Source organism: Sebastes umbrosus, chromosome 3 (genome assembly GCF_015220745.1).
Source record: "Sebastes umbrosus isolate fSebUmb1 chromosome 3, fSebUmb1.pri, whole genome shotgun sequence".
In the NCBI taxonomy this organism is placed as follows: Eukaryota; Metazoa; Chordata; class Actinopteri; order Perciformes; family Sebastidae; genus Sebastes; species Sebastes umbrosus.
The window spans coordinates 28,570-55,370 of record NC_051271.1 but is presented as its reverse complement, the minus strand read 5'-3'; the positions used below and the strand labels follow the sequence as shown (position 1 = coordinate 55,370).

At 43.2% G+C, this 26,801-nt stretch overlaps 1 protein-coding gene across 5 annotated transcripts; it reads right to left on the bottom strand.

The window, feature by feature from the left end:
• Positions 1-1,261: 1,261 nt before the first annotated feature.
• arhgap19 (Rho GTPase activating protein 19) lies at positions 1,262-26,801 on the bottom strand. 5 transcript variants are annotated; one of them, XM_037764259.1, is made up of 12 exons: positions 26,713-26,801; positions 24,486-24,760; positions 22,258-22,338; positions 21,173-21,382; positions 19,768-19,994; positions 18,728-18,814; positions 18,388-18,453; positions 16,210-16,416; positions 15,990-16,097; positions 14,709-14,822; positions 14,337-14,438; positions 9,139-12,627 (listed from the first exon to the last, which is right to left on the bottom strand). In XM_037764259.1, exons 1-12 carry the CDS (start codon positions 26,757-26,759, stop codon positions 12,541-12,543), a joined length of 1,611 nt encoding a protein of 536 aa, XP_037620187.1. In that variant the 5' UTR covers positions 26,760-26,801; the 3' UTR covers positions 9,139-12,540. The 5 variants fall into 5 exon arrangements, with proteins under 5 accessions (XP_037620191.1, XP_037620187.1, XP_037620188.1 ...); XM_037764260.1 differs by lacking the exon at positions 9,139-12,627 and adding an exon at positions 13,653-13,917; XM_037764261.1 differs by lacking the exon at positions 9,139-12,627 and adding an exon at positions 13,653-13,914.

The following is a 26,801-nucleotide window of genomic DNA, read 5'->3' as shown; positions in this document are numbered from 1 at the left end:
GCCTAAACCTAAAGAAATTGTAGTTTTATTGCCTAAACCTAAAGAAGTTGTAGTTTCGTCACCTAAACCTAAAGAAGTTGTAGTTTTGTTGCCTAAACCTAAAGAAGTTGTAGTTTTGTCGCCTAAACCTAAAGAAGTTGTAGTTTTATTGCCTAAACCTAAAGAAGTTGTAGTTTTAATACCTAAACCTAAAGAAGTTGTAGTTTTGTTGTCTAAACCTAAAGAAGTTGTAGTTTTGTTGCCTAAACCTAAAGAAGTTGTAGTTTTAATACCTAAACCTAAAGAAATTGTAGTTTTATTGCCTAAACCTAAAGAAATTGTAGTTTTATTGCCTAAACCTAAAGAAGTTGTAGTTTTGTCACCTAAACCTAAAGAAGTTGTAGTTTTGTCGCCTAAACCTAAAGAAGTTGTAGTGTTGTTGTCTAAACCTAAAGAAGTTGTAGTGTTGTTACCTAAACCTAAAGAAGTTGTAGTGTTGTTGTCTAAACCTAAAGAAGTTGTAGTGTTGTTGTCTAAACCTAAAGAAGTTGTAGTTTTGTTACCTAAACATAAAGAAGTTGTAGTTTTAATACCTAAACCTAAAGAAGTTGTAGTGTTATTGTCTAAACCTAAAGAAGTTGTAGTGTTGTTACCTAACCTAAAGAAGTTGTAGTTTTGTTGCCTAAACCTAAAGAAGTTGTAGTTTTGTTACCTAAACATAAAGAAGTTATAGTTTTGTCGCCTAAACCTAAAGAAGTTGTAGTTTTGTTACCTAAACCTAAAGAAGTTGTAGTTTTGTCACCTAAACCTAAAGAAGTTGTAGTGTTGTTGTCTAAACCTAAAGAAGTTGTAGTTTTGTTACCTAAACATAAAGAAGTTGTAGTTTTGTCACCTAAACCTAAAGAAGTTGTAGTGTTGTTACCTAAACCTAAAGAACTTGTAGTGTTGTTGTCTAAAACCTAAAGAAGTTTGTAGTTTTGTTACCTAAACATAAAGAAGTTGTAGTTTTGTCACCTAAACCTAAAGAAGTTGTAGTTTTGTTACCTAAACATAAAGAAGTTGTAGTTTTGTTGCCTAAACCTAAAGAACATTCTTTCCTTCTTTGACATTTTAGATCAGTTGTCATATTCATCACTACATCAGTGATTTGTGGAATAGATCACGAGGTTATGTGGAGTAGTATTAGGTTTTCTCTGTATAGCAGGTTTGATGTAGCGTGTCTTTGCAGCACGCCGCTCAGCGACTGGAGGGCTCAGTTTACCCAGCTTCTTATTTACCACCATACGTGAGTGATCATTGCTTGTGGCCTCACTTTGTCTTCTCCCTGCAGACTCGGTGTGACGGGTTCATTTAACCAGGCGCTCTTCAGGAGTGATGGAAAACAAATTGGCCACAGGCAGAGCCCCGGCTGCAGCTGAATTGAATGAGTCATTCAGGCGATAATCTGCAACAAAGGGAGGGACGAGATGTTGACATCTCCATGGGGGTGGACCCCCTTATTCCACGGGCCATAATAGCTTTCTGAGGCGGGGGGGGCTTTTTACTCCAGACGCGTCTGAATTGATTTCTGGAACGACAGAGCAGATGCTTTTGTCTCAAACGCATCAATTCACAAAACCTTCAAATCAAGTCTCTGCACTTAAAAAACCTTCTACTCCGCTAACAAGAGAAGACTTCTGACAAACTGGACATAAAGATGAATATGTTATTTAGTTAATTTGATTAATTAAGACTTAAGATTTCTTCAGACACATATAAAGCAATAATCACACATTCAACTGTTTCGAGTTCAGGTGTGAGGGAAAATATTATAATGCAAGATACTGTTTAAAGGTTCAGTTTGTAACTTCTTACTCATATAAATCCTTGCTGGTCGGTGTCTCATGGTCTCTCGTGTGTCTCATGGTCTCTCGTGTGTCTCCGCTGTTCAGACTCAGACTCCAACACAAACTCCAGTGAAGCACCAAAACCTCTTGGTTGTATCTAGTGAAGCTGTTAAACAGTGTTGGCCGCGGTCGGAGGACGCGGGGGAGACCGTAGCTTTGGTCTCCAGGACCGGAGTCTCTGCTCCTCTGCTCCTCTGCCTGCCTTCACTCACACACCACGCTCCTTCTCTCTCTCTCTCTCCACCTCTCACGTGCATGCTGCTCACTCCACACTGCAGAAGAGTTAGTTTAGCTCTGAGAATATCTAGTGAATGTTCAGTGGACGTTTGTGCAGAAATAACTGCTGCAGCTCCTCCAGACCAACAGAGGTTTCCCGTGTCTTGTGAAGTGACGGGGCTCCGCAGAGAGAAACGTTATCGTCTCCCCCATTCCCTCCGGCCGCGGTCGGGAGGCTGAGGCGGGAAAAGCCAACACTAGGATCAGCATTGATTCATGGAGAGACCTTGGTCTGGTCAGCTAACATTACTGCCAAGCAGCTGAAATATAGAGTGATATTGTGCTTTTAGCTGACGTGTGTCTCCTCACTGTGTTGAGTGATGCTCCTTCATGTCTATGTAGAGCGAGCACAAGCGCCAGCAACAGGACGCTGACTTTAGTTGACTTAAAGATCACCTATTATGCAAAATGCACTTTTCCATGTCTTTTAAACATCAATATCTGTCCCCAGTGTGTCTCCAGGTCACCATAGTATCATAAGAGACCATCCTCTCTCTTTTTCTCCTGCTCCGTTTGTCAGGAAATGGGTGTTGAAAAACGTTGCGCAGCTTTTCCTTCTCTTCTGACGTCGTTAGAGAAATGCAAGCCATATAAGGGTTTCCTGGTGGAACCAGAGAGAACCTTCAGTAACTGACCCCGCCCCACAGAGCGTCACTCTCTCTCCTCCGCCTCCTAACTATGACCAAAGTCTGCTCCTACTTCTGTTAGTCTCCAAGAACCAGCAGAACAGTCTTCATGTACTCCCATCATCTAAATATAACATGTTCTTTCACAAAGGCTTTATGTAATTACACTGTTTCAACAGCTGATATTTATATATTATATATATTTGATGTCATGCATGTAGCAGAGTACAGGTAGTAAATAGTGACTGTAAGCAACACAACACATTTCTGTTTCACAGTCAAACTTTATTTGAGTAGACAGATGACAATATGAATTATTCACAGCATGTTTAATCATCCCACCTGCAGTTATGTTGACATGGTACAGGAGAAAGTCTTTCAGCTCCGGTGAGCTCCGGTAAACTAAGCTCCGGTGGTCTGTAGTCATGGTAACACAGAGACAGCTCCTACAGTAATTGATACACCATTACTCTGATTACTTCCATACGTTTATCAGGTGTCTTTTACCAGAAATAATGAACTGACTACTGTTTCACGTCTTCTATGTTCGAACTGATGGTCGCTGTGTTTATACACCGTCTCATAGCGGTAGCATGAGACGGTGTGTAAACTTGACCTGAATAAAAGCATTCAAACTGTTTTACTGCGTCAAATCAGATTTCCTTTCAAAGCATATATACGTGTAGCTCACTGTACTGAAACGTTGTTTATCTGATCTCGTCATTGTTCTGCGTTCTCTAGAGATGTGTGTTCTTTAGCTGAAGTAGGTTTAGGAGGTTTAACTGTCTGTGAATCAGAAGGATCACTCTGCTGAATCCCTACCAGCTCCTGGACACCTCGCTGGTTGAGCCTGACCTCTGACCTCCCTGGAGGGGGAGAGAGAGAGTTTCTCAGTGGGCAACAATAAAATATGATATCCTTCTTCTTAGTCCTTGTTGCGCCTGGTGGCACATAGGGCAAGGACTAATGATCTCCACTCATCACTGTTGTTTGCTTTCTTCTCAATGCTGTTCCAGCTGTATCCTCTCGTCTTCATCTCTCCTTCGATGGTTCGCCTCCAGCTTGTTTTGGGCCTCCCTCTTTTGTGTTTTCCCTCCGGTGTCCAACACAATGCCACTCTTGTCATGTCATCAGATGGTTTCCTTAATACATGTCCAAGCCATCTCCATCTTCTTCTTATCAATATTGTTTCCATGTCCAAGCACCCTGTCGTTTGGTGTAGTTCATGGTTTGTGATCTTCCTAGGCCAGAATATCCTCATGATCTTTCTGAGGGTGTTGTGAAAGCTAGAAAGCTTGCCTATGTGTTTTTCAGTCATTCTCCAGCACTCAGCACCATATAGAAGGACAGATAGTACACAGCTGTTGTATAACTTTAACTTGGTGTTTCTAGTTATGTGTGTTGACTTCCAGATGTTTCCAAGTCTTAGAAATGCTTTCCTTGCTTATTCTAATCTGGCCATAATGTCTTGGTCAGCTGCACCATCTGATGTTAGCCGGCTTCCGAGGTACGTGAAAGATGACGTACATGTCAGTGATTGTTCATTTAGCTTTATGACAGGTGACAGCTTTTTCCTTTCCTAAATCCCGCCTGTTCTTTCCTCAGTATGTTGTCCACTGCTGTTTTCATTCTGTTCATCAATATTTTGCAGAATACTTTGCTTGGGATGGAAAGTAATGTAATTCCCCTCCAGTTGTTACGATTGGTTAGGTCTCCTTTCTTGGGTAGCTTATTTGGGATGGTGTCATTTTGCCATATCTTCTCAAACAATGGATGTAGAATGTTAGCCGCGAGGGTTGGGTCGGTTTTAAATAGCTTTGCTGATATTTGGTCATTTCCTGGAGCTTTGTTGTTCTTTAAGCTTTTGATGCATAATTCCATTTTCAACTCTTGAGGGTGCCTCGGAGCTGATTTCTAGATCTTCGTCGGCTTCGGATATATCTGCAGTTGTTTCTGGCTCTGCTTTGTTGAGTACCTCTTTCAAGTGTTCTGTCCATCTGAGCTGCTGTTCCTTTTCTGATGTTAACATTACACCGTCTTTGGCTCTCACTGGCATACTCCCGTTGTTTTTCTTTCCACAGTTTCTTCGTTATTTGGTAGACCTGCCCCATCTTCTGTTCTGTAACTGCCTTCTCAGCCTCTCTAGCTAATCCATCTGTAAACTCTCATCTATCCTTTCTTAAGGCTTTTTTGACTTCTCTGTTCCATGCAGAATATTGTTCTCGGAGTCTTTCTTTCACTCTCTCTGAATGTGTCTGGCATATTTTCTTTTTCCGGTCTTTTCTGTTGTCTATCAATTTCCAAATTCCAGGTGTTATCCATTCTTTGTGCACCTGTCGTTTGTAACCCAAGACTTTCTCGCTTGTCTTTCTGTACACATCTTGCACTTGTTGTCACTGATCATTTACTGTTTCTATATTGTCATCCTCTCTATTTAAACTATAAAGCTTGAAATCTGTTTCTTAGTTCCGGCTTGAAGTCCTGTTTTCCCTTTGCATCCTGTAATTTTCCAATGTCAAATCTTCTTTTGCTGCTGGGTGGTGGCAGAGATCTCATCAATTTAAGCCTAAAGTTAGCAGTAACGAGATGATGGTCACTTCCTACATCAGCTCCTCGTCTCACTCTTACATCTTGCAAAGACCTTCTCCATTTGCCATTGATCATTAAGTGATCAATTTGGTTCTTGTCTCTTCCTCCAGGTGACACCCATGTCAGTTTGTGGATATCTTTGTGTGGGAATAAAGTTCCAGCTATCACAAGGTTATTTAGGCCACAGAATTCCACAAGGTGTTCTCCATTTTCATTCATAGTGCCACAGCCATGCTTCACCATTATCCTCTCGTTTCCAAAATGATCTCCTCCCACTTTTGCATTAAAGTCTCCCATAATAATTGTGAAGTCTTGCTTTGGGATTCTTTCTATTTCTGCTTGTAGCCTCTCATAAATATCCTGTTTCACCTCTTCCTCTGCGTCGTTGGTTGGGGAATAGCATTGAATGATGGAAGTCTTTATCGGCTTGGTGTTCAGACGTGCTCTTATTATCCTCTCGCTGACTGGATGGTATTTTATCAAGGATTTAGCAGCTTTCTTATTGAGAATAATAGCAACACCCTCCCGATGTTTGTCATCCTTTCTTCCAGAATACAAGATGACTCACATTCTTTCCAAACCCTGTCCATCTACACTCACTGATACCGAGGATGTGGAGCTTGTAGTTCTTCATTTCCCTCAACATCTGTGCATGCTTTCCGGTCTCATACATTGTAGGAACATTCCAACAACCTACTTTCATCAATGATCTTGTGCTCAGAATACTGTTCCTGTTGTCAGCTTCCATTTGGCTTTCACTGACCACATTCATGCTAGCAAAACCCTGCTGGTTCTCTGAGGTTCCAAGATGAGTAAAAATATTATTAGTCCCTGTTTCCGTAATCAGATTATTTTTTACAAGAAGAGGAGATTACCCTCTTGCTCAACCTCCATCCTGGTGGACCAGGTAATTTATTTATGGTTTCCTTACAGTAGATGTGTTGCCTGCCACAGCTAACGAGCCCGTTCTGCCCGTGATTTTGATTTCAGAGTGAAACTTGTCTTGGATGAGTTGCCTTACCAGGCTACGACTCTCGTCTCGCCGGCTATTTGACCCATAGCTGGGGTAAGGTTGGGTATCTTTTCGTCTGGCCACTACCCATCCGCCTGTCCGCCAAGGTTGCACCTACCTGGAGTTCAATTCTCCAGACGGCATATATTACAGATATTACTGTTATTATAATCATGATTAAATAATGAGAAATAGAAGCTGTCCAGACGGACAGCCGAGTTAAATGGCAATTAAAACTCCATCATAACAGCAAAGTTTAATCTGTACCTCTGAATGTGACATATAGTCTTATTCCAAGATAGATATTTACTCGTGATTATTCAAATACATGATATAAATATAAATGATGGAATATATTCCTGAAAACCAGAAAGAATCTTATCAAAAGAGTATTTAACCCTCCTGTTGTCTCCCCGTCCACCAGCTCTGGTTTGACTCTTTATAAAGCATACAGTATAAATTATCACCCAATTCTGTGTAACACCTTTTTGGCCGACTTCATTCCAACTCATTACCACAAGTTTTACACTTTTTTTGGGGGGGGGGGGATTTAAGGTTAATAAACCTCATTTCCGTGTAATTCTACCAATTTTTTTTATTTTAAAAAAAGCAGAAATTCAGAATTATTTTGACTATGGTTATCGAAGAAACATAATGTTGATGGATCATCACAGACGGGTTTATGTAAAAGTTTAGTTAGAATATTGTTTTGAAACCATTTACATTACATAATGACACCTGTGGTCCTCAAGAAACGACCCGAGAAGACCACAGATGCTATAAATTAGAATAAAACACCCATAATTCAATGAAAGTAGGGGTCATTCATTGTTTTTGCAAAGACCATAGTATAGGGAACCATCCGTGTGATTTTTGGGCCGTTAGATGAAAGACATTATGATATAGTGAATTTTGAAAACGGGTCAAATTTGACCCCGAGGACAACAGGAAGGTTAACTCACTTTACTGGATCACAACCTTGGAAAGCCAAGATACAGTTTAACTGATGGAAACTGATATATCGGCTCCTCACCAGAAACTAAAAACATAAACTGATAACATGTTTCATCAGACTCTCACGTCTACGTTGTACAACAGCATCCTCTGGTGGGCAAACAGAAGCACTGCGTTGATGTAAAACCTCTGTTTTTACACTTTCCTCATACAGACCACGAAGGCTTGAAGGTTAGTGCTCACCTACAGTCTGGGATGTTAAAAAGCTCGGACCAAGCCAGAAACCTTGGTGTAGTGATGGACTCTGACCTGAGCTTCAACAGCCACATTAAGACAATTACAAAGACAGCCTTCTATCACCTGAAGAATATAGCAAGAATTAGAGGACTGATGTCTCAGCAGGATTTGGAAAAACTAGTTCATGCATTTATCTTCAGCCGACTTGACTACTGTAACGGCGTCTTTACTGTCGATCAGACAGCTGCAGCTGATTCAGAACGCTGCTGCTAGAGTCCTCACTAAGACCAAGAAAGTGGATTATATCAGTCCAGTTCTGAAGTCTCTACACTGGCTGCCTGTCTCTCAGAGAACTGATCTCTAAATACTGCTGCTGGTTTACAAAGCACTAAATGGTTTAGGGCCAAAATACATGTCTGATCTTCTGCTGTGTTCTGAACCATCCAGACCTCTCAGGTCATCTGGATCAGGTCTGCTTAGTGTCCCCAGAGTCACAACTAAACATGCAGAAGCGGCATTCAGTTTTTATGCACCAAACATCTGGAACAAGCTCCCAGAACCCTGCAGGACCGCTCCACCAGAAACCTGCAGGACCGGACCGCTCCACCAGAAACCTGCAGGACCGGACCGCTCCACCAGAAACCTGCAGGACCAACTCCACCAGAAACCTGCAGGACCGGACCGCTCCACCAGAACCCTGCAGGACCGGACCGCTCCACCAGAAACCTGCAGGACCGGACCGCTCCACCAGAACCCTGCAGGACCGCTCCACCAGAACCCTGCAGGACCGCTCCACCAGAAACCTGCAGGACCAGACCGCTCCACCAGAAACCTGCAGGACCGCTCCACCAGAAACCTGCAGGACCAGACCGCTCCACCAGAAACCTGCAGGACCGGACCGCTCCACCAGAAACCTGCAGGACCAGACCGCTCCACCAGAACCCTGCAGGACCGGACCGCTCCACCAGAAACCTGCAGGACCAGACCGCTCCACCAGAAACCTGCAGGACCAGACCGCTCCACCAGAACCCTGCAGGACCGGACCGCTCCACCAGAAACCTGCAGGACCGCTCCACCAGAAACCTGCAGGACCAGACCGCTCCACCAGAAACCTGCAGGACCGGACCGCTCCACCAGAAACCTGCAGGACCAGACCGCTCCACCAGAACCCTGCAGGGACCGGACCGCTCCACCAGAACCCTGCAGGACCGCTACAACTCTGAGTTCTTTTAAATCAAAACTTCAAACGTTCCTGTTTGCTGCTGCCTTTTATTAAACCAGATAATGATCTGACACTGCATTAGAGCTTCTACTCTTCTGTGTTATATTCTATTTTAGCTTCTATCCTAGCTTTTATTTGTAGCTTGTTTTTATTTTCTAATCTTTAATGTTTTATAACTGTTTTAATTATGTCTTAATGTTCTTTTGCACTCCGTCGCAATGTTGTTGAATGTTTCTGTAAAGCACTTTGAATCTCCATGTTGCTGAAATGTGCTCTACAGATAAAGCTGCCTTACGGACTATGAAGTATTTAGTAAACACTGTTAAATTGATCAATCTAATGAAACAACAGACTTTCTGTAGGAAACATAAAAAAGCGTTTTAATCCAAAGCGGGTGGTTCGCCAAGGAATCCAAAGAACTGTACAGGGTTAACTTATTTTACACTAAAATACAACACAAAGGTTACCACAGTTTAAAGCAGACGGTACAACTCACAGAGGAGCTCATCATGACACTGGGAGAATTGTATTTGGACAAATGAGACAGAAGTTGTTTGTTGATCACCCTGTTAACCCAATAAAACTGTCAAAGTGATGTTTCTCTAAAGAAAGAAGGTGCAGCTAATCAATCAGGTTTAAATGGATTTAAATTCCACCCACAAATTGAACTTTCTGCAAATCTGTCATTCTCAGTGTCCTGAAGAACTCACCAGTGAACATGAACAGCAAGCGAGTAGAGATCAGTAACTACATGTTTCACATTTATGTTAAGAACATTAAAATAAACACAGACATACTGTCTTTAAATGAACAAGGCTCTGAAGGGGTTAAAGTGTTTCATATAGAAAACAGTGTTTCCACATCATACAGAACGGAACTGATCACGTCTGAGTGATAAAAATAACAAAAATGAAAATGTACCTTAAATCTGGTTCATGAATTCCATCCACAAAAAAAAAAAATACATTTGTGTTTCCCAAACAGAAATAAATAAATAAAAACAGAATCACACTGAGCTCTCCTTTAAAACAGGTCTGTTAAACTGTTGAGAACACGACGAGGAGACGTCACGAGGAGAGGAACAGACGACGTGGAGAGATTCTGCTGAGATGAATTCAGTCAGGTTCATTTAAAACATAAAGATAAAAGCATCCTGCGTAGACCGCTGTACAAAATGACCTTCACAATATGAGAATACAACGTAAAACTAAAAGGAGGTAAGGTCTCGTAGTGTCCATCTGCACCTGACATGTCAGTCAGTCACTTTCATCAAACCCATCGTTACGACATCCACTACACTTTCAAAGAACACGATGCACCGATAACAGATCCCATCACACCGGAGAGAAACACATCAGGAGACATCTGTTGCACTGCACCTCAGCAAGGAAAGCAACGCTGGAACATTTCTACACCATCATTTTAAAAACAAAAACAAATACATTGGATTGACCTTTGCCCTCCCGTGGAGGAGGACAGTCCATCTCCCTGTGGAGGAGGACAGACCATCTCCCTGTAGAGGAGGACAGACCATCTCCCTGTAGAGGAGGACAGACCATCTCCCTGTAGAGGAGGACAGACCATCTCCCTGTAGAGGAGGACAGACCATCTCCCTGTAGAGGAGGACAGACCATCTCCCTGTAGAGGAGGACAGACCATCTCCCTGTAGAGGAGGACAGACCATCTCCCTGTAGAGGAGGACAGACCATCTCCCTGTGGAGGAGGACAGACCATCTCCCTGTGGAGGAGGACAGTCCATCTCCCTGTGGAGGAGGACAGTCCATCTCCCTGTGGAGGAGGACAGACCATCTCCCTGTAGAGGAGGACAGACCATCTCCCTGTGGAGGAGGACAGACCATCTCCCTGTGGAGGAGGACAGTCCATCTCCCTGTGGAGGAGGACAGACCATCTCCCTGTAGAGGAGGACAGTCCATCGAGGACTGCACTTTTTGGGAAAATTAATTTAGATGTCAGTGCTGAGATATTGATTCTGCTGCCGGTGCCTCCCTACTCGCTACACGACAATCTGAGAAGTCAGTAAAGTCAACCCATGAAGAGAAAAGCTGAAGGAACTGAGGCATTAAAATCATTAAAGGAACATTAAGTAACCTGACTGATTAAGTCTCTGCAAACACTAAAAGTCTTGTTTGAATTCATTCAACACTTTTTACATACTGGCGATTAAAAGTCAAAAGGTGGATAGTTGACTTGTTCTTTGTGTGCTATATTTAGATTTGAATCATTATTATGTAATTCTATACTGTGTTTTATTATTATTAGATTGCACAGCTTGCACCGTCGGACTAACAGGAGAAGAAGGGACACTGAACTGTTTTCATCTGTGGTCATTTGACGAGTAGGGAAGAGGTGAGGTGAGCTGGAGCGGCGGCTGCTGCTGCTGCTGCTGCTGGCCACCAGCTTGTTGTTCGGCTGGTTTTCTGTAACCAGTGTCGCATTAAAGCGTGGTGGAATTAGCAAGCTAGCGAACTAGCCAGCTGTCCGCTAGTTGGCTCTCTAGTTTGCTAATTCCAGCACGCTTTAATGCAACAGAGAATGATCCAAAGTGAGTCCGTGACTTGCAGTAAGTTGGTTTAGTTTATACGGAGGTTAGCCTGCTGGAACGGTTGCAATGGCCCGCCGCTCTGACCATCCTGCTGCGTTGCTCTGAATGGGAATGTCCGTTCTACTCATATTTCTATTTCTTGCACATAAAACATTGATGCATTTAAGACATTAAAGTTCCTTTGCAGAGTTTGCTAGAGCAACACGTTCCTGCTCAGCTGTCTCTTTACTAGACCTTAGTTTAAATAGTTTCAATTCAACATTAAGAACTGTAACAGGCGTATGTTTGATCTACGGAAGCCCTGAAAGGCAAACCAGAACATTTTGTCTGATTGAAATCATTTCTCTCTCCTGTGTTTACGACTTAAGAACAGATGGATTGTTTTTTTTTTTGTTGCCTCTTTTGGAAAAATGTTTTATGCTGATTTCTTTTTGAGTGTTTGTTGTTGTAATACTTATTTCGACCACCAGAGGGCACCACTACCCGATGCTCTAAGTGGGAATAAGCATTTAGGTTTTCTTCCGGGTGAGATTTCATTTCTCCGTGCACTCGACGGCATTGCGTTGCTAGGCAACAGCTTGTGTCTATGTTTACTTCCTGTCAGTTTATGTCATTCAAAAATACACCGTCACAGGAAATAAACTGGGACACATCTGGACGCGTACAGCTGTGAAATGGTCTAACGTTATATTGTCTGTTAGGCTAGAAATGTATTTAGCGTTAGCTATACTGACGTTGTTCATGGTTAACCAACCAGATAGAACCCAGATAGAACCCAGATGAACGTTAACGCTAACGTTAGTTTGTGTTGTGTTTTGTCACATTTTTGGAGGGATCTAACTCTATAAGGTTCGGTTACAAGGCGTACCGGACGCAATCGTCGCCAAGGCTAACGCCGGTCCTCTGGGATTGAAGCTGTTATTTTTGTAAAATCAGCCTAAACCTGTTTCAGACAAAAAAAAGAACGTAGAAAGAAATGTCCAGCTGTTCTTAAGTCATAAACACAGGAGACAAAAGACTTTGATCAGACTTAGAAAATGGATCACCAGAAAAAACTCATTCTTGCCTTCCTTTCTGGGCTTCCGTATTTATCATGATGTAAATAAATAGTTCCTTTCTAACTTGACTCAGACTCGTGTTTTACCACGAGAGAGGAGCTGACTAACAGATTACTGCTCATTTCATCCAGATTACATTCAAACCACAATAACCCTCTTTCCACTTTCATTTAACCCATCAACATCACAAACCTCCACCACGTAACCCTTCCTCCCATCATCCTGCTGAAGACACATAAAAGAAATTAAATGTTTGAAATAGATATATACAGTTTAAGTGCTGTGAGACATTCTGAGAATTTCATATTGTACAGATTCACAAACAGGGATCCCAGTCAGTGGTTTCATAATGAACAAGTCTGTGAGAAGTGACCTGCTCCCTGATTCTGCATCAGCAGCACAACAAAGAGGGATTATCATCCAGTAACCAAACAGTTCCAACACATCGTACCAAAGAAACACAACGTCACAGTTCACACATCAAGTCTACAAACAGCTAAACTCACACACAGACTGAACAACACGTCTACATCATCTACCCTCTACAGCAGACGGTGAGCTCGGCTCGCTAGCGGTCAGACACTCAGTACATACAGTCGCTAACAAAACAAGTTTACAGTTAGAACTGGCACAAGCAGATCTGAGCCAGCAAAGCCAAACCAAAGCAAAGATCCTGCTGACTGTTGAACGTATTCACGTTGAGGTAGAGCTGAGCAACAGACCCACAGTTTAGACAGCGTTTTATTCAACACAGAGCGCCACGCGATGCAATGAGTGTTAACGCTGCAGCCGGTCACTTTTAGGCTAGTCGTGGTAGTCGTGGTAGTCGGTGTTACACGGCGGTTAGGCACACCCTGATTACATCACCTACCCACCGTCGTTCTGCTTTTGTTTTTAAACAGAAATAAAACCCATTTAGTTCATATTGGCGTATCAGCACCGTGTTATCAACAGATAGCCGGACGACGGACGCTACAAACTGACAGTGAAGTCAGTTGAGTCAGTGAGTCCAGACCCACCGCCACCCGACGGTACAGATCAGTCAGCGCTCTACACATGGTGACGTCATCTATTCTAGTAAAATGTCTGGTGTGATCGGCAACACCGATGTTGTCACGCGTTTATTTACCGGTGGGAACACGTCCTCACCGTCACATCCTGTAGAGGAACACTGAGCAAATATGATGAAAAGTTATTTTCATAAAATGCTCATTTCATCCTCATCATGAGACTTCACAGTGAGATCATCTCAGAGCAAAGCTACAGTGGAGGATCTAATTCAACAGTTTGTAACACTCACGTCTCCATGAATGTCCAGCGGGGACTTCCTGGCTTTGGTTTGGCTAAAGCTGCTGTTTATTAGTCACAGTTCAAATAGACCTACTACCATGAATAACAAGAGGAGTAATCACATTAATACTGCCGAGACAGACGACGAGGAGGAGGTGTCCCGTTTTACAGCGAGATCTCCTCAGCGGGAGAGAAACACATCCTGGTCACAGAGGGAGAGTCCTGCTGGGAGACGAACGGAGGGAGGAAAGAGAGGTGGAGGGATGGATGGATGGATGGATGGATGGAAGGATGGATGGAAGGATGGGTGGGTGGAAGGATGGATGGAAGGATGGATGGAAGGGTGGAAGGAGGAAAGAGAGGTGGAGGGACGGATGGGTGGAAGGATGGAAGGATGGATGGATGGATGGATGGGTGGAAGGGTGGAGGGTGGATGGATGGAAGGAGGAAAGAGAGGTGGAGGGATGGGTGGATGGGTGGATGGGGAGGTACTTTATGAGTCACTGTGGATTCTGTTTTCAAGTCCTGGTTTACTTGGAAAGAGTGAATTTACACAGCTAAGCATCCTGCAGGGCCCATTGGTTGGACCAACATTAAATAAAGTGTTAGGTTGAAGCCTTTAAGTGTTTGAACGGGGGTCATACCTTGGAAACCTTCAGAACTTTGTCCTTCTTAAAAGTAAAATCTGGGTTTTTTACGATGAGCCCCGCCTTCCCCAACACATGACCATTTAATGGGCTGTTCACCTGCACACACACACACACACACACACAAACAAAAACACACACACACACACACACAAACAAAAACACACACACACACACACACACACACACACACCAATATAAGAACATTATTATCTCTGGTGATTTGCTCAATTTTGTGGCAGATGGAAGAAAAATCATTCAACACAACGTCGGAGCCCAGAGAGCCGCTGATAGAGAGCCGACAGCAGAGTGTAGTGACCACAGAGAGAAACAACACAACAGAGATATAACGTGCGTTATCAGCCTTACCCCTCGCAGGATGACGTTCTCTTTACCAGGCTTGGTTCCCGCCCTCGTGACAACATCAGGGGAGATGTGTCGGATCCTCCTCTCCGTTGTCAGCTGCTCGCCACGAGCTTTGCGCTGTTACCAAAACATCATCTATATAGTGAGTCTGACTCAAAGTATCACACGATGCATTGTGAAAAATAGAGTACAACAATGGTCACTAAACAGACGCTATGTACCATCATGAAGGAGAAATGGACAAGAGGAGAGAGATCAGCGCGGTTGAGACAAATCCATGAGATGCAGCATGAAGATAATGTATTTAAATTAATATTATTCTGGAGGCTTTATAACATGATGGTATATCATGATGGATGCTCATATCTGCTCGTATTGAGAAGGCGCGTCAGGAAACCACAAGGTGGCAGCGTCATCCCGGTATGAATGGATTAAAGAATTCCAACAGCATTTGCAATATAAATAAAAATGCTGTCACTTTCTGACTCTCTTTTCTGATAACTCCGTTAACGGAGCTCTTTGTATCTCCGTGCGGTCACCGTGATCCCTCTGAGCAGCTTCATGAGGATGAATTACTATAGAAGAAGTGTCTGAGTTAGTGGTTCCAAATGTTTTAAGGTTGTTCCTCCACAGCTTACTTTGGACTGATGCCCGGCATCAGATTACACCATATCAGCCCGGTTACAGCCCGACGCGACCGTCGTAGGGTGTCGACGAGGATCGGCAACGATAAATGAGTGTCGTGTGCAACAACCGATGGTTTTATCTGGTGTAACGTGTCGTAGTACACGACAACCGACGCCGCGTCTGGGAAGCCTCACAACGTCCCGACAGGAAGTCTAGCATGTTAGATTGTTTTTTTTTTGCTTTTCCACGACGTGTTCCGTCACGACCGTGAATCTGACCGGCTGAGCTCAGACACACTCAGCTGTAAACAGAAGCACATGGCTACGGTAGGATATTCAGTCTAGGTTGTGTCGGAGTAAAAAACACCACCGCCGTTGCATCGTTGCATCATGGAGCATCCCGCTGCGCGCCCGCTTTCTCTTCTCCCTGTGAATTATATTTGTATTGTTTTCCCCCGGAGCCTCATGGGCCCCTTAACGTGGTCGGGCCCCTTTACATGGTCGGGCCCCTTTACATGGTCGGGCCCGGGGGGGGGGGCTTCAATCAGCAGCTGATTGACGGTTCATCGCTAGCTGTTAGTTTAGTCAGAGCTTGATTTATGCAGAGTTGTCTATGAGCGGAGCATTTTAAAGTTGATCATGTTCATTTAAGGGATACCTTGATGAGGCCACCAAAGGAGCGGGAACGTGGATGTTTCTTGCTGGGAGCTGGGGGCGTCTGGTGGTGCTCAGTAGTTGGCGTCCCTGAGGTTGTCTGCTTGACTAACTACACAGAGAGAAAAGAGAACACCACTTGTATTGACTTGTATTCAGGGAGTTTCTACATGTCTGTTTCCAGCTGAACTCCAGGACGGTTAAAGAAAGGCCCTGAGGCGAACCTGTCGGACGAGTTTCTTCTTCTTGGCGGAGTCCGGCATGTTGTGGTTGACGTGTCTGAAGAGGTCCTTCAGAGCCTTTTCTGTATATTGTTGAGCCGGTGATTGGCTCTGCTCCTGGGAGCCGGGGCCCAGAACGGCCGTCCTCTTCAGGGACAACACCGTCCGAGGAGCAGGAGAGCTGCTCGCCGCCAGCAGCTCCAGATCATCCTGAGAGAGGAGACATGGAGACTATTTCACCCGTGAGAACAGGCAACACTTTATGATACAAAACAGATTCACCACATTGTTTGAATATAAACTGGAAAAACAAAGTTGTTAAACTTGTGTTTGGTGGATTATTTCTCTGTTGTATCAATGCTAATGGTCATTGTATTCTACATTGTTGGAAAGCCTGTTTATTTACCTTCACAATGATGTCACACTTGTAAGGATCATGTATTTGTGGGATGAGCAGCACAGCTGATTATGTGGGGAGCGCCCAAGAACAATTTGCCAAAATGCTCTAAACAGTGTATTCTCATAAGGCTACCAGGAAGCCTGCAATGACTGCCCTTCACCGTCAGGCCCGTTGGCGCTGGTGTCTCCAACACAGACAATGGAACCTGAACATGTGGGGGAATGTCATGTTCAGTGATGAGTCCAGGTTCTGTCTGTTAAAGTTGGACGGCAGGGTCAAAGTATGGAGACGACGTGGAGAACGCTAGGCTGATTGTTGCACCGATGGAGTAACAGCTTTTGGTGGGGGCAGTGTCATGGTGTGGGGGGGGGGCATCTCCCTCACTGGCAAAACAAGGCTTGTCATCATTGAAGGCCATCTCAATGCAGGGAGATATCAGGATGAGATTCTGCAGCCAGTGGTGATCCCATATCTCCACAATCTGGGACCTAACTTCATCCTCCAAGAAACAACGCCCCCCCCACAGAGCCAGGGTTATCACAGACTACCTCCACAATGTGGGAGGAGAGAGAATGGAACGGCCTGCCAAGAGTCCACACCTCAACCCAATTCAACACTTGTGGGATCAGCTTGGGCGTGCTGTACGTGTTAGAGTGACCAACACAACCACGCTGGCTGACCTGCAGTGAATCCTGGTTGAGGAATGGAACGCCATCCCACAGCAACGTGTGACCAGGTTGGTGACCAGCATGAGGAGGAGGTGCCAGGCTGTTGTGGCTGCGTATGGATCTTCCACCGCTACTGAGGCTCCTGACGGTGGATTCAATCAATCAATATGTCTTGTTTGTTCCTTGTTACTGATAGAGAGTTCAATCATCCACCAAACAACTCACAACAAGAGTCAACACCAACAGGAGAATACACTGTTTACCATTGAAGGAGCATTTTGGAACAAAGAACTATAATGTCTACATTTCTCAACCGGTTCCAACCAGTCGATATTATATTAAAGGGTTTATGATCTACGAGGAGGAACGGTAAGTTAACAGTACCATTTAATAGCGATTTAATAACGTAGCGTTAGAGTTTAGGTGGTGCGACACCTGGTGGTATAATCCGGTACACCGGTCAGGTCCAGTGTTGTGGCTTAATATCAAACCGGTTTGAACATCTTTACAGCGGCCCAACTCTACTGAACACTGATGCTAAACATTTCAATCTCCTTTCTAAAAAACTACATTTCATTTCATTACACTTAACGTGTTTAATGTCTTGACAAAGTGTTCTGATGCATTTGATTGGAAGTGTCGAGGAAAGGAAGGGTGTAAATAAATACACACATTTAAAAATAAAAATAAAATAAGTACAAAATGAATGCAAAGATAAATAAATTAATAAAAACATAAATAAATAAAAGGGAAAATTAAACACAAGAGTAAATAAATAAGGGATTACAAACAAAGATAAATAAAGAAGCAAATTAAAACAGAAATATCAATTTGTCACATTTTATCAATTTATGAATGGCTACATTTATTTTTAATACTATTTGACATTATATATACTACTTTTAATGACATATTTATGCAGGAAAATAATTAAATAAGCAAACTACATGATTGAAAAGAACAGATTTTTTTTAGCTAAAAACAGGATGATGTCTCCGTATATCTCGGTTCTGTTGTATGAATGAAACGACGTTTTAACAGGAGGGAAGTGAAGACAAACTGCTGCTGTACGTATGCTGTGTTGTGTTAATGTGATGAACTCCCTCCACTAACCTTGGTCTGCAGAGCCTTCGTCCCAGTGAAGTGCACTCTGGCATATTCCCGCAGGTAGACCGGAGCCTGAACGACACGCAGCAGACACACGTCACACATCCACAGCTTATCTGTTAAACCTCACACATTATCAGGTTTCCAGAGATTTGTTTCTGTGCTTGATTCTCAGAGTATTTGTGGATTCCGTCCACAACCAAACGGTGTTTTAAGTCACTGTAAAACTCCGGTTGTTTTCAGTGTTGACGTGTCGACAGGGTAAATCCCCGTGTCCGTGTGGACTGGGCCGTAGGTTCATGTTTAGCTGTTTGATCGTCTGGTTGTGTGTGTGGTTAATAATCACCCTGAAGAGTTTCTGTGAGTGTTTGATGAGGAAGGCCATGCTGTTGTTGAGTTTCTTCAGATTGTCTTTCAGGTCGCCGGCCGTCATCTGGATCAGGAGAGAACAGAGGTCAGAGAAACACTTAAAGCCTCATTCAGAGATGTTTCTCATCTCATTTAAAGTGAGTTTCATCAACAGCTGGTCGTTAGGGCTTTCAAAGTTAACACCTTAACAAAACACATTAACGCAAACTCGTAATTCAACAAATCCATCGGTACCAACCAGGTCAGACTAGCTGGTCATGAAGGAGGTTAAATAATGCTCCAAACTGTCATGTCCATGTTCAAAGGGGTCCCTTGACCTCTGACCTCCAGATGTGTGAATGTAAATGGGTTCTATGGGTACCCACGAGTCTCCCCTTTACAGACATGCCCACTTTATGATAATCACATGCAGTTTGGGGCAAGTCATAGTCAAGTCAGCACACTGACACACTGACAGCTGTTGTTGCCTGTTGGGCTGCAGTTTGCCATGTTCTGATTAGAGCATATTGTTTGATGTTAAATGCAGTACCTGTGAGGGTTTCTGGATCAATATCTGTCATTGATCTGTGTTGTTCATTGATTTACAATAATAAATATATACATACATTTACATTTAGCAGCATATTAGTCCACTCCCATGTTGATAAGAGGATTAAATACTGGACTAATCTCCTTTAAGGTTCATTTAGAACAGATACAGAACAGATAAATCTCAACTAACTATGGACAATCATGTTACAATATATTGTATCTGTGATTATTCGTCTTTCCTGGGCTTTATAAAACATTAGTCTTGCAGTGTAGTATTTGTACTGTGTCTGTTCTGATGCTACCACAGGGCCGACAACATTGAACCTTTCCTTCTCAACTCTACACGTAGTGGCTTTAAGGCAGTTTTCTTTAAGGTGGATGAATAATTGTGGTTAACCATTGTGCAAAATAGTCTAGACCTATGCTTGTAGTCATATGTAAAACCCCCCTGGTCCTTGAACCCTAATTATGAACCACAGATCTTACATGTCGGGGCCAGAGGACGTGCGGGGCGAACATGAGGGCCAGGTTGAAGGCAGACATCTTGTTCTTGTCCTGCTGCCGGGCCGTGTGATACAGCAGGTCCAGCAGCAGTTTGAGCAGCGAGCGGTTGGCCTGAGGTAACAGCAGGAAGAGAAGCTGCAGGGCCTCGATCTGACGCTCCTTGTTGGGTATCACCGTCTTGTTGCCGTGTTCGTCAAACAGAGTCATGTCTGCAGCGGGGACAAGGAGGGAGGAAGGGAAGTCAAGAAGAGATTTACTAAAACCACCACAAAACAAAGTGATGCCTTTTCCCTCCTGTTAAGCAACAAACATTTAAAAACTTACTTTTGTATTTGTATTAAAAAAAAAGTATATTAAGGTTAGAATCATCTGCATTTTGAACATCTTGACTAAAGTTGTTCTGATACCGATAGCGGTATCGGAAATGCATCCAATACGGCCCAAACTTCGGGATCGGGTATCGGCGAGTATGCCGGTCTACGCACCGATCCAATACCATCATTCATTAACCCAGAACAATATCAACCTGTTTAACCAGAAATCAATTCTTCTTCTTCACCGCTCCAAAACAGCAGCCTTCACTGAGCTGTCGCCCTGGAGGGGTCATGACTGCCACTGACAACTACTGTGTTAGAGCAGTGAAGAAGAACTGACTGAAGGTAGTTTTCACAGCTGTTAAATAATCCATCCATCCATCCATCATCTCCCTCTTATCCGGGGTGGGGTCTCGGGGGCAGCAGGCTTAGCAGGGAATTCCAGAAGTCCCTCTCTCCAGCAACGCAGACTGAGTCCAGCCATCCTACGAAGGAAATTCATTTCGGCCGCTTGTATCCACGATCTCATTCTTTCGGTCACTACCCAAAGATCATGACCAGAGGTGAGGGTTGGGACTTGGATGGACCGGTACATCGAGAGCTTTGCCTTCCGGCTCAGCTCCCTCTGAACCACAGCGGCCCGGTACAGCGCAGGGAGCAATCCGACGTTTTCCGGCAGAAAACCGTAGCCTCAGACTTGGAGGTACTGACTCTCATCCCAACCGATTCACACTCAGCTGCAAACCGCCTTTAGCAAATAATAATAGTAATAACTTTATCACGCCGGTATCGGATCGGTACTCGGTATCAGCCGATACCGCAAGTTCAGTTACCGAAATTGGTATCGGGAAGGAAAAAAATGGTATCACAACATCTCTAATCTTGACTGATGAACATTTCAGTCCTGTTTTATAAAATATGCAACATTGATGATTCTCTAAAAGTCTGACTAAAACATGACATCAGACTAGTCAAGTGTTCTTTGCATCAGGTCCAAAAATGAGAACATAGACAAAAGTATGTGTGTGTGTGTGTGTGTGTGTGTGTGTGTGTGTGTGTGTGTGTATTCCTACCAGCTATCTTGAGGTGTGCGTGGAAGTGTCTGTGTGTGAGGAGGGGTTCGGGCAGCTCTCCCAGGAATGTCTTGAGCATCGTGGCCACGTCGTTGGGATGAAAGTCTCCAGACTCCAGGTCGACATCGGCCCCGCTGTTGAGGAGCTCCTTCAGGGTCTGCTGCCGAACGCTGTTCCCCGGCACCCGAAACAGACCCTCCACGTGCAGATCTGAAGGTGTGAGAGCAGATGAGTATCAGCAAGTCAAAACTTAATGTGTATCAACATCTGATAATTACAAATATCAAGTTCAATCAAGTGTCTTTGTCCCCGGTCTGTCATTTAATATTGCGTCTCTGCAGAGACCGAGTCCCGATCCGATCCTAGAAGATAATGCAGCTGCACAGAACACACTTCAAGTACATTAAAGATCCAATCCAAGGTACTGTAAATGTCTGACTATTGAATAGCTGTGCATTGCAGTAAGAAAAAAGAAAAGCATGCATCCAAGCTGTTCCTTAACCTTGAGAAACTAGCAAGAGTAAACTGGATCTTTTAAAATGATCCATCCGAGAAACCGAGTAGTGTTGCCAACTCGTTTCCAATGAAAGCAGCTAGCAGCATTTGCATCTGCTAACTAGCTCCAAAAGTCCCTAAATCAAGTGAGAAAGTCGCCAAATCATCAAGCTAGCAGCTTGTGGAAGACTCCAGGGATTTACAATTACATGCATATTACATTAATTCAGTGTCTTTTTTGCTGGCGGTGGCGTGGTGAGTGTGGTTAACGCCGGCGCTGCACCACTGTCTGTCTGTCTGCAGTGAAACACCATGCACCATAGATGACAGCAAAACACTGAAACTCTCACACTGAGCTGAAATAAAGCCAGAGCACATAAATAACATACAGTAAGTAAACAGTCTGTGTTCTGCTGTCGTTTAGGGGGTGTGGTGTTTCACCGCTGGCGGGGCTCAGCACACGGTGCTCAGCAAAGTGGAGGAGAGACGAACAGCAGAGAGTAGACGGCTGCACTCGTTGCCTTGCTGTGCATGAAAGCTTTACGGGTTTTGATTTAGAAAGTCACAGAGGTGATGATGTAATGACTCACTTTTGCTGAGGTACTCAATGAGCTGGTAGATCTGGGCAATGCAGCTCTCTGTCAGCGTGGTTCCAAACACAACACCTTTATCTGTGAACGTAGAAGGAGAGATGAGAGTTAGAGTTACTGAAAGAGCTATTCCATTTCTGCTCCATGACAACACAACAGTCTCATCAGGGACGAGCAGGGAAACACGGGGTTAACGCTGACATTAACACTAAAGAACAAGTCTGATGACATCCGACACATCGCATTAAAGAACGTATCGGTACATGACATCAAACAGGTTTCATACAGCAGGTAGCCTCATCTCTTGGTGTGCGTTCAGTGTCAGAGTGTGTGGGACCTGAAGGGAGAGCACTGATCTTACAGAAGTGATCTGTTCTTTAGAGGATATGGACGGTGAAGTGGGAATGTGAGGAAAGGAATATGGTAAAAGACTTGAAAGCTCACACAAAGAAGTGAAGATTATTTTACTTGTTCATCTCATCAGTAAACTCAGTGACACTTCTTCTTACACATATAGTCAGCTATTCACTGGGACGATGGGATTGCTGCCATATTGTCTTTGTTTATGAGGGCTGGAAGTATAAAACATGGATTGATAAAAATAGGTGATGAAAATTGATGTGAAATGAAAAAAGGAGTGATAAATGATCAACTGATTTGATTCATTTAAAGCTGACTTGACTAAAACAGTAGTGATATGATGAAAACAGAGTCACGTTTCACAATTTTCCCCATCTAATATTCATCATTCACAACACTAAATTGTCATTTATCATTTAAGGAAAGTTCCCTCAAGAGTGGGAGTCACAAAACATAATTGGGAAGTGATGAAAATATATGTGAATTTAAAAATTGTGATAAATTGTCAACTGATTTAATAAAAACAAAAGAACCGGCTCACTGACTACATTGCAGGAGAATGATTGCAGTAAGTCCAGAGAGCGGTTCGCAGAGTGGGCGTGCTGTAAACGATAGATGTCAGTTGGGTGATGTGAATGATGAATGATCGACAGTCGATTATCAGATCAACTCTGTTTCAAATAAAATGTCAATCAAGTTTATCAAATCAATTGTAAATGTATCGCTCTATTTTTTAATACACATATACTTTAGTGACTCCCACTCTTGAGGGAACTTTCCTTAAATGATAAATGACAATTTAGTGTTGTGAATGATGAATATTAGACGGAGAAAATGATGAAACACGGCTCCGTTTTCATCAGACTGTAACGTTAGTATTCATTATCACGCTGTTTCCCATTTTCTGAGTTTTTTTCTCGTAAATTTACGACTTTTATCTTTTATCTCTGAAATCTCTGAGTTTTTTCTCTGAATATTATCCCCCCCCCAAATCGACTTCAGGACGTCCAACAGGGAAGCAAACGTGGGTCTAAGGAGGAAATCAAATAATGATGACAGATACATCTTTTTGATTTGATTTTAGTCGGTTTAACACGTCATGGTTTATGCTTCCATCACGTCATGGTTTATGCTTCCATCACGTCATGGTTTATGCTTCCATCACGTCATGGTTTATGCTTCCATCACGTCGTGGTTTATGCTTCCATCACGTCATGGTTTATGCTTCCATCACGTCGTGGTTTATGCTTCCATCACGTCATGGTTTATGCTTCCATCACGTCATGGTTTATGCTTCCATCACGTCGTGGTTTATGCTTCCATCACGTCATGGTTTATGCTTCCATCACGTCATGGTTTATGCTTCCATCACGTCGTGGTTTATGCTTCCATCACGTCATGGTTTATGCTTCCATCACGTCATGGTTTATGCTTCCATCACGTCGTGGGTTCATTGTTGTGCTTCAACATTTCTTCACAACAAAATATATCGACATTGACATTTTCTAGAGTTCATATGGTGATTTTGCTGCGGTAAACAACATTTAGCCTAGTTATATTTGAAATGTAAGATTCTAATCCGGTCCTGAATTTAAAAACAATCAGGCTGATAAATATAGCTAATATGCACACTTCAATGTTTGTTTATTTATCGCATGTCATATCGTCATCGCAGTATTGATCAATGATATCGCACGTTGCTGATATTCCTCATGTCGTGCAGGCCTTGATCAGAAGCTGTTCTAGATCATGAATAATGGACATGACGTTGTGGACTGTAAATATCAAATTGTACACAGAAACAGAGCGAGCCATTCTGTGGCTGTTGATAGTGGTGATTTCTAGATGTGACCTAGTTGACCTCTGACCTTTGCGTTTGAGGAAGTTGAAAGAGCGAAAGAAGCCTCCGTTTCCTCCGGTTGGGGTCTTGGGGCTCTCCTCGCCGAGCAGCTGTGCAAACTCTGTCCCGGGGAGATCGATGAGGCGAGTGATGTTACTCAACACCAGCTCCAGGAACACATCAGGGCTCTCATGGCGGAGCTTCTCCACAAAGAAGTCTGGGTTGAAGATGACTGGCGGTCGGCCAGTTCGACAGCCCCCCGGTGACTCCTCATGATTGATCACCATACTGCACACTGTTCCTCTGAGGGGGACACACAGGGAGACTTTAAACACACCTTTCTCCTAGTATTGGAGAGGACATCATACACAAGTGATGATTCAAAACCACTGGTTACTGAGTCTTAAGTGGTGGGCACACTACCAACGCCAGGAGCGCATGGTGGCTGCGTGATGTAGGAGTCTGGTGTTCACACCAGACGCGTGTTGGCTGCGTGTTGGCTGCGTGTCGGCTGCGTGTTGGCTGCATGTCGGCTGCGTGTCGGCTGCTGCTGTTAGCCCTTTCTTTCTACATAGAGTTTGCTTTTTAATGGCCATTTAACTTCATGATAAATATAATTTATAATAGTAATAATCCACAATTAAAACTCAGTACTGTATTCATTCATGGAACTCTCCAAGTCACTGCATGTTCTACAACACTGTCCGGCACATATTTCATAATAAAAGCCTCGTGTTAACAAATAAAGGAATTCTGTGCAAAGAAAAACCGCTTGAGGGCTTTTATTTTGAAATGTAAGCAGGAAGTGTTGATTTAAAAATAAGTCTTTACTTTTTTCATCTTCATATTCTACAGATAGACCTGTAAACTGTAGTGAAGTCTTGCTGGTATGAAGTTAATATACAGTCAATAGTCTGACGCGCGTCTCATGCAGGCAGTGTGGCCACCACTTTAAAAGTACACTGCTGCTTGATGGATACGTTTATGATTCTACAACTAGTGGACCTCAGGATCTTTGTTCTATATGTGTCTGCTGAAAGTCAACACCATTATAAATTAAAATGTGTGTTCACAGAATATAATCTGTCCAATAGCCCAAGATGATTTTATCAGACTTTAGAAAGCTCCCTTCAAAGACACAGAAGACTTTATATAACTGTTTATATACAGGCTGCATTCCTCCTCAGGACCAGTAAACACAACGTAATGTGTAATTCACACATTCACGTTTGTTTTGTAGCTCTGCAGCTTTGTAGTTTCTCTGTTTCTCAGACACCTCAGCTAACGGAGTTGATGTTATACAATGTGATGTGATCCCTTCAACACCACTTCTCTTTCTTTAAATACAAGTTCTTTACAGGACGATGTTTTGTTCACCAGCAGCATCTCTGTATACCTGAACCTTAACATTATAAACTCTATAAACTGACAATAACCTGATATGTTCAGGTGGAATTTCATGCATTCATTCATTCTGTAATGTAAATGTAATATAACTTATTATTTTAATGGAGCTTCCTAGCAAAACGTATTTCCCATGTTTGTACCTGTACAACCGGCGTGACAATAAACATCTTGAATCTCACTGTGCAATATCATTTTCCACTTGTGCAATGTTGTTAATAGTGTTTATTGTCAAAACTGTATAATCTGCTCCTATTTTTATACTTCCTTCTTTTTAAATGCTTCACATTTTGTTCCACTTTGTTTGGCTCTTTTTGACTGTGTCAGCTGATGACTCTTGTTTTTTGCATTATATATCCCCTTTGCTGCTGTACACTGCACATCTCCCCACTGAGGGAATAATAATGGAACATCTGATCTGATCTTTTTTGTTTATTTGTTTTGCACAATTTAAGACTTTACAACATGACAAAAAAACATAAATGAATAATATAAAGTGCAGGAAGAGACAAAAAAAACACCAGCCTGCACCCAGAGACTAGATTAATATAAAGACATAATAGATTACATAATAGTGAGTTACTAATCTTCTACTCTGTCTTCATTGTTTCTGATGAGAGGAACAGCATGATGAAGAGTCTGACCTCTGACCTCTGGTCGACGCGTCAGATGACGTCAGAGAGCAGCAGCCTCGTCTGTCAGTCTCTAACTAACTAACGGATATAAACCAGTTTAACCGGTTTAAACTGTCTCCAGTCCAGCTTCCTCCGTGAGCAATGAGCACTGCTACCTCTGCGTCACTATAGACACCATTAACCAGCGTTAATATCAGTGTTAAAGTGGTTCTTTACCGTCTTCTGTTCGGAGTGTTCTCATCGTCCTCTCGACCCGCTGCCATCTTTCTTCAGTTTGAATCCTCCGCTGTTGTTCCTCAGGCCCC

What these genes read in the sequence shown, in the direction of transcription:
- arhgap19 (XM_037764259.1), bottom strand. Translation starts at nt 26,759, where the DNA reads ATGGCAGCGGGTCGAGAGGACGATGAGAACACTCCGAACAGAAGACG. An exon ending in CGCACACCTCAAGATAGCTG is followed by an intron (nt 19,995 to 21,172) that starts GTAGGAATACAC and finishes TCCCCGCTGCAG; the next exon opens with ACATGACTCTGTTTGACGAA. An exon ending in ACTCACAGAAACTCTTCAGG is followed by an intron (nt 18,454 to 18,727) that starts GTGATTATTAAC and finishes CGTGTCGTTCAG; the next exon opens with GCTCCGGTCTACCTGCGGGA.